The following is an 8,292-nucleotide window of genomic DNA, read 5'->3' on the forward strand; positions in this document are numbered from 1 at the left end:
TTTCTCTTTCTGACTTACTTCACTCTGTATGACAGTCTCTAGGTCCATCCACCTCACTACAAATAACTCAATTTCGTTTCTTTTTATGGCTGAATAATATTCCATTGTATGTATGTGCCACATCTTTATCCATTCATCTGTTGATGGACACTTAGGTTGCTTCCATGTCCTGGCTATTGTAAATAGAGCTGCAGTGAACATTTTGGTACATGACTCTTTTTGAAGAGTTTTCTCAGGGTCAGATCAGTGTAAATTTATATGTAATGCGTAATCTCTCTCTGCTGCTTTCAAGATTTTATCATTATCTTTGGTTTTCAGCAATTTAATTATAATGTATCTATGCATGACTTCTGTGTATCTTGCTTGGGGATCACTGAGCTTCCTGAGTCTATAAATTTATACCTTCACCAAATTTAGGGAATTTTCAGCTGTTAGTTCTTCAAGAATTTTTATGCCCACTTTTGTCTCTCCTTTTGGGACTCCATTTACATTTATGTTTAATTGTTTATAGTCTCCCACAAATCCCTGAGGATTCTGTTTAACGTCTATAAGTTGCTCTGTCTTCAGATTCAATAAGTCTTTCTTCTGCTATCTCCATTCTGCTGTTTGATATATTTACCAGTTCTTTAATTTTCACTTGGATTTTTTTAAAATGTAGTTTATATTTTTATGTTGAGATTTCCTTTTTTCATTCATTGTGAGCCTATTTTTCATTATTTCATTGAGGATATTGTCCTAGCTGCTTTTAAAACGTGGTCTACTATGGGCCCACCCTTGGGGTCCAGTGGTTAAGACACTGCACTTCCAATGCAAGGGGCACAGGTTCGATCCCTGGTCAGGGAAGTAGGATCCCATATGCCATGCAGCATGGCCAAAAAAAACTCCTGGTCTATTAATTACTACACATGGATCATCTCACTGTTGGTTTCCATTGTCTTTCCCCCTAGAGAATGGCTCCATTTTCCTGTTTCTTCATATATTTACTAATTTTAGATTGTATCCTTTACATTTTGAATGTTGTATTTTGGAAACTGAATTCTATTTCTCTGAAGAGTGTTGGTCAGACCCAAAGTTCAAACTCTGTCTCTTGGGCAGCAGTTCAAATCTCACCTGTTTGTTAGTCTGTACAGTCTGTTGCCCCCAAACTCTTTCCTCTGGTTTTTCAGTCCAGAAAGACTGCAGGTTTTCTGTCAGTTTTAGCTGCCAGTATAGCACCAACTGTGGCCTGCCTTCAGGCTAAGAGCCACAGAACCAGAGAACTCAGTCCGGGCTATTCCCTCCTTCCAAGTGTTGATTCTGTTCCAGAAGCCACCTGCTTTCAGTTGCTCCCCATTGCCTACAGGTAGTTGGTTTTTGTATTTGTTTAAAGTTTATAGTTTCTGTCTCTCTGTCATAGACTTGGTGCAATAGTTTACCCAGCCTTCCAGAATTGAAAGCCTTTTCCCTTCCTTTTAATGATCTTTAGAAATATATTAAATATATTTCTAATTTCTTTTAGAAATAAAATATATAGAAAAGTGAACTGTCAGCAGTAAAGTCACACATTATGTTGTTTTTCTTTACATTTTCATAGTGAATTAATATTAATTTTTTTTTCTCAGATTTTTGTTTTCCATTACTTGAATTTACTCCTATATAATGCTTACACATCTTTTTGCCATGACAGTTTTTAAATATCTACGAATCTTAAACATTTGAGTTAGTGGTGAATATTGAATGAAAATGTATTATTCTAGAAATGCAGTGCATGAAATAGAAAGCCTGGATTTTACCATGATAAAAGTGTGCATTTAAGGTGTTTACAAATATAATTCAAGCCCAAGTTTCTTTTGTGATTAAAAACAGTAATATTTATGATTTTATGTTTTGTTTTAGCTGTCACAACTTGGACAAAAATAACACAGAAGAACCTTAACATGAGAATCTGTTTAGAATTTGGATAAACGTAAAAAGTCAAAAGAGCCAGATGTTTCCTTTCTTCATATCAATGTCCTAACAGTGAAACTTAGAGTTATTTGTTAATTTTTAAGGAAATTCTATACTTAATATAATGTGTACTGATTAAAACAATAAAGCATTTCAGAAATAAATTTTAACATTGTACATTATCTTTCCTGTTATGTTTGACAAATGAGAAAGAAAGTACTTTGGAAGGAAGGAAAGCTCTGTCTGAATATAATGTTAAAATATTAATATAATAACCAATATATTATGATTGAAGCTAGTAAAAGTTTAAGAATGTAATATACAAGTGTTATTTCATTGGTTAATGAATCTCCTACATCTCCTAAATTGTATGCATTTTAATTGTAAAATTACCTTCCCATGGTTTGTTTCCCATGTTGCCTCTAGACTTTATAGCCACTTTAATGTCTCTTCTCTGTCTGGCACAGCTACGTACATTTTATCACATAAAATCCCTCCTTTATATAATGTCAAAAGTCAAACATTAACAACATCTGGAACAGGCAAATACAAAACATTTATCCTGTAAAGTTCTAAATAATATGTAAAAGTAAGTGTTAAATTTGATTCTAACCTTCCTATCTGCCTGGCACGCAGCACTAAAAAGGAATGTTGATCAGTCATATATCTCAAGGCAGTCATAAGATAAAAGCAAACCAATCGCTCCAGAGAAAAGAACTGTTCCTATTATAAAGGCCAGGGAGCTTTTCCTTCTAATGAGCCTCATCAAGAGAAATCTGTAGTGTTACAGACAACATCCTGATAATAGATAAAACAACAGATTAATTAACAGAACTGCTTCTTTCCACACCCCCACCTACCATGAGTCAATGCTATCGTACCAAAGCACAGGTCAAGAAAAATAATTCTAGGTGGCTAGTGGTTGGCTAATGTGACTTATTCCTGGGATGAAATTTAAAGCATGTTTGGACTGCTATAACAAATTACCATAGGCTGGGTGGCTTATACAACAAAATACTTCTCACAGTTCTGGATGCTGGGAATTCTAAGATCAAGGTACCAGCAGATCCACTGTCTGGTGAGAACCTTCTTCCTGATTTGCAGACAGCCATGTGTCCTCACATGGTGGAGAGTACAGAGCAAGCTCTGGTCCCTCCATCCCCTTTTAAAGGCACTAATCCCATTGTGGGGACTCCACCCCATGACCTCATCCAAACCCAGTTACCTCCCAAAGACCCTACCTCCAAATACCATTACATTGGGGAAAAGACAGTCTCTTCAATATATGGTGCTGGGAAAACTGGACAGCTACATGTAAAAGAATGAAATTAGAAGATTCTTTAACACCATACACAAAAACAAACTCAAAATGGATTAAAGACCTAAATGTAAGACCAGACACCATAAAACTCTTAGAGGAAAACAGAGGCACAACACTATATGACAAATCACAGCAAGATCTTTTTTGACCCACCTCCTAGAGTAATGGAAATAAAAAATAAATGAATGGGACCTAATGAAACTTAAAAGCTTTTGCAAAGGAAACCATAAACAAGACGAAAAGACAACCCTCAGAATGGGAGAAAATATTTGCAAATGAAGCAACTGACAAAGAATTAATCTCCAAAATATACAAGCAGCTCATGCAGCTCAATATCAAAAAAAAAAAAACAACCCAATCCAAAAATGGGTGGAAGACCTAAATAGACAGTTCTCCAAAGAAGACATAAAGATTGCCAACAAACACATGAAAAGATGCTCAGCATCACTAATCATTAGAGAAATGCAAATCAAAAGTACAATGAGGGATCCCTCACACTGGTCAGAATGGCCATCATCAAAACATCTACAAACAATAAATGCTGGAGAGGGTGTGGAGAAAATGGAGCCCTCTTGCACTGTTGGTGGGAATGTAAATTGATACAGCCACTATGGAGAACAGTATGAAGGTTCCTTAAAAATCTAAAAATACAACTACCATATGACCCAGCAATCCTACTACTGGGCATATACCCTGAGAAAAACATAATTCAAAAAGAGTCATGTACCACAATGTTCATTGCAGCACTATTTACAATAGCCAGGACATGGAAGCAACCTAGATGTCCCTTGACAGATGAATGGATAAAGAAGAAGTGGGGCTTCCCTGGTGGCACAGCAGTTGAGAGTCCGCCTGTCGATGCAGGGGACACAGATTCGTGCCCCGGACCGGGAGGATCCCACATGCCGCGGAGCGGCTGGGCCCATGAGCCATGGCCGCTGAGCCTGTGCGTCCGGAGCCTGTGCTCCGCAACGGGAGAGGCCACAACAGTGAGAGGCCTGCATACCGCAAAAAAAAATAAGTGGCACATATATACAATGGAATATTACTCATCCATAAAAAGGAACGAAATTGATTTATTTGTAATGAGGTGGATGGACCTACAGTCTGTCACACAGAGTGAAGTAAGAAAGAAAAAAACAAATACTGTATGCTAACACACATATATGGAATCTAAAAAAATGGTACTGATGAACCTAGTGGCAGGGCAGGAATAAAAACACAGACGTAGAGAAGGGGCTTGAGGACATGGGGAAGGGGAAGCTGGGACAAAGTGAGAGAGTAGCATTGACATATATAATATGTCAAATATAATACGGATGGCTAGTGGGAAGCTGTTGCATAGCACAGGGAGATCAGCTCGACGCTTTGTGACCACCTAGAGGGGTGGGATAGGGAGGGTGGGAGGGAGGCTCAAGAGAGGGGATATGGGGATATATGTATACATATAGCTGATTCATTTTGTTGTGTGGCAGAAACTAACACAACATTGTAAAGCAATTATACTCCCATAAAGATTAAAAAAACTAAACAACAAAAAAACGTAATCCGCTGTTTGAAGCAAATATAAAACAGTATATTAAAAAAAACCAAAAAAGCAAAAAGATACATGCACCCCTGTGTTCATAGTAGCACTAGTCACAATAGCCAAAACATGGAAACAACCTAAATGTCCATCAACTGATGAATGGATAAAGAAGATGTGGTACATATACAAAATGGCCATTAAAAAAGAATGAAATAATGCTATTTGCAGCAACATGGATGCAGCTAGGGATTATCATACTAAGTGAAATAAGTCAGAAAGAGAAAGACAAATACCATACGATATCACTTATATGTGGAATCTAAAATATGGCACAATGAACCTATCTACAAAACAGAAACAGACTCACAGACAGAGAACAGAATTGTGGTTGCCAAGGGGGAGTGGGGGAGGGAGAGGGATGGACTGGGAGTTTGGGGTTGGTAGATGCAAGCTATTACATTTAGAATGGGTAAACAGCAAGGTCCTACTGTATAGCACAGGGAACTATATTCAATATCCTGTGATAAACCATAATGGAAACGAATATAAAAATATATAAGTATGTGTATAACTGAGTCACTTTGCTGTACAGCAGAGATTACCACAACACTGTAAATCAACTCTACTTCAGTTTTTAAAATTGAAGAAAAAAATGAGTTAGGAAAATAGTCTTGTCAATGAATGTAAAATAATTTCTTTCAAGCTTGCCTTAAATTCATATAAAATATTCTGATACAGAAACCTTTTTGTGGGACTATAAAGGTTTTGGGCCTTTTAAAGAAATCTCTGGGGAAACTTTGGCCTTTCTCAAACTATCCAAGCTTAGTCCCATCTGTCCTGGTTTGCATTACCTAGCATGGTCATCCACAATATTGCCAGGGTCACAGTTGCTGGTATCTTGGGCTAGGGAGCCCAGCAAGTCTGAACCAGCAAGGCCAGAGCTTGACTGATTCAGAAACCAGTTTCATTTGTCTCCACAAGGGTTATTCTCTTCAGAGGAATTGATTCCTGCCCCGAGAAAGCTCAGATGAGAGGCAAAGATCAATAGGAAAGGGAACTGCTCTGCCAGGTGATTTACAAAAGTTGCATGCATCAATTAATCCTCACAACAGCACTGTCAAGTAGGTGGTACAGCTCCAATTTTATAGATGGAAACAAAACTCAGAGGGTTAAATACCCTGCTCAAAGTCATGGCTGGTACATGGTGGAGCCAAAGACAGCATGCACACCTCTCTGCTCCAAGTCCCACTGCTGAAAATCTCCTGGCTGAGGAAGCAGGAAGCTTGGAGTGTTGCCTAGCCACTCCTCACCGATCAATCTGAGTCAGTCACTTTACCCCTCTTTTTCCTCCTGTGCATAATGAGTGGTACAGAGCAGGGGCATCTAACATGGGGCCCTCCAGGCAATGCAGCTCACCTGAACCAGCCAGCTCAGGATGTTCAACAAAACAAACACCTTACCAATGAGCTCACACACAGGAACCGGCAGGCTCAGCCGCCTGTCTGAAAGAATTTGAGTAGTTTGGCATAAACATGGGAAAGGTCAGATGGGGCTCTACAATGAAAGGGAAAGGCAAAATTATAAAGGACTGAGAGGAAATTCAAGTCAAGACGGAAGTTTGCCCTGAAACGGAAGCTTCTGTTTCCTCACCATTGGGTACTTTTGTGCTGTGACAAACTGCAAGACAGACCCCATCGCAGTGTGATCTAAACTGTGAATTTTCAACTCATGCTCTTAAAATTCACAATTTTTAGGTAATATTCAAAAGAAGGTGAATAGAAGTTGTGTGAAGACTTTTAAACTTACTTAAATAGACCCAGATCATCGCACCATAGACATTTGGAGAATTTTTTTCACGATTTTTTAAGATAGCAAGGCACAGAGCAACCTGACTCCAGGGGCTGATGAAACTGTACCGAGGTGACATGTGACTAAAGAAAACTGGAAACTGAATTTCTGATTTGTTATAGTGACCACATCAAAATAGACATAGACTTAGCAGAGAGAACTAGGGACTATTCAACTTCACTTTGTTGAATTGCCCTGGGTTCAACAGAATCATAAATCTCAAAAGTTTATATCCAGCGTTATTTACAATAGCCAAGACAAGGAAGCAACCCAAGTGTCCATCAACAGGCGAATGGACAAAGAAGATGTGGTACATATATACAACAGAATATTACTCAGCCATAAAAAAGGATGGAATTTTGCCATTTGCAGCAACAGGGATGGACTTGAAGGTTATTATGCTAAGTGAAATAAGTCAGACAGAGCAAGACAATACAGTATGATATCACTTATATGTGGAATCTAAAAATAAACTAGTGAATATAACAAAAAAGTCACAGACTCACAGATATAGAGAACAAACCAGTGGTTACCAGTGGGGAGAGTGAAGGGGAGAGGGGCAATATAGAGGTAGGGGATTAAGAGGTACAAACTATTAAACTATTATGCATAAAATAAGCTACATGGATATATTTTACAATGCAGGGAATATAGCAAATATTTTATAATAACTATAATGGAGTATAACCTTTAGAAATTGTGAATCACTATACTGTACACGTGTAACATATAATATTATACATCAACTATACTTCAATTTTAAAAAGTTTATATCCAAAGAAGTTTCTGGATGTTGATGAGTGTGTACCAGGCTTTAAATGTTTGTAGCTGCTTTTATCATGGAAACCTCAGGATGATTCTAAATTATCAATCATCAACCCCATCAATGTGGCTCAGTTTCAAGAGGAACAGCAGATTTTGCTAAAAGCAAGCTCTATGTATGAAGATGACACAGTATCCTAAGAATCCAGAGACAGCTACATCAACTCCAGGACTCTCCTGAAGGACCATGGCTAAGTGGCTGTAATAACATGTTGACTTTTCTGCCAGTATCCTTTTCCCTGATTTTTGTCACCCCAATCTTTTCTTCCTCTTCTTTCACCATGTGACTCAGGTGGAGCTGACACCATTCCTGACAAGTAAATGGTTAAGGGATAGATAAGTAAACAAATCCAGCCAAGGAGAGGCAATTAGATTCCTGCTGAGACAAAGCAGGGCCACTCTCTTTTCTGCTGGACTTAAACAGGAGGGCCTTAAATATGAGGTTGTCGATATTGCCACAAGATGCATGAGAATGAAACCAATGCAGAGCCCAGAGATGTCCTAATGACATCATTTGAACCTGCTGGGTTCAAATCTGAGTGTTGGAGCCAGAGGCAGACACAGTAAAATGCAACGGATGATTGCAACATCCTTTGAAAGCCAAAGAAATGTAAACCAGACAAAACATAAGAAACAGTGATTTTTCAGACAATGGATGTCGGGAAGCACAGGACAGGGATCCCTAAGAGAAGAAAACAAACAAGATGAGCCCTACAATTGCACCAGCTTACTTCCTGGAGAGACTTTTTTCAGGGTGCAGCACAGGCAGAGCTGGTCCAGAGGAGACAGAGTTGGACATCTGGGAAGGTTGAGGCAGCTTGAGGTCTTAGGGTAGAATAATGGAAAG

At 38.5% G+C, this 8,292-nt stretch overlaps 1 protein-coding gene across 5 annotated transcripts in view; it reads left to right on the plus strand.

Annotated features, from left to right (window-relative positions):
• The window catches only part of SCFD1 (sec1 family domain containing 1), a 134,825-nt gene extending 132,408 nt beyond the window's left edge, over positions 1–2,417 (plus strand). For 2 of the 5 annotated variants that reach the window (XM_089907543.1, XM_089907545.1), the window contains exon 25: positions 1,876–2,415. In XM_089907543.1, coding sequence (XP_089763669.1) covers positions 1,876–1,899 — 24 coding nt within the window. In that variant the 3' untranslated portion in view covers positions 1,900–2,415. Of the gene's footprint in view, positions 1–1,875 lie in introns of all 5 variants that reach the window. The other 3 variants (XM_089907547.1, XM_089907548.1, XR_016392151.1) reach the window with 2 other exon arrangements.
• The last annotated feature ends 5,875 nt before the right edge of the window (positions 2,418–8,292 follow it).

Source organism: Delphinapterus leucas, chromosome 2, assembly GCF_059928025.1.
Source record: "Delphinapterus leucas isolate spDelLeu-1000000601 "Yukka" chromosome 2, BTC_Dleu_Yukka2, whole genome shotgun sequence".
Lineage (NCBI taxonomy): Eukaryota > Metazoa > Chordata > Mammalia > Artiodactyla > Monodontidae > Delphinapterus > Delphinapterus leucas.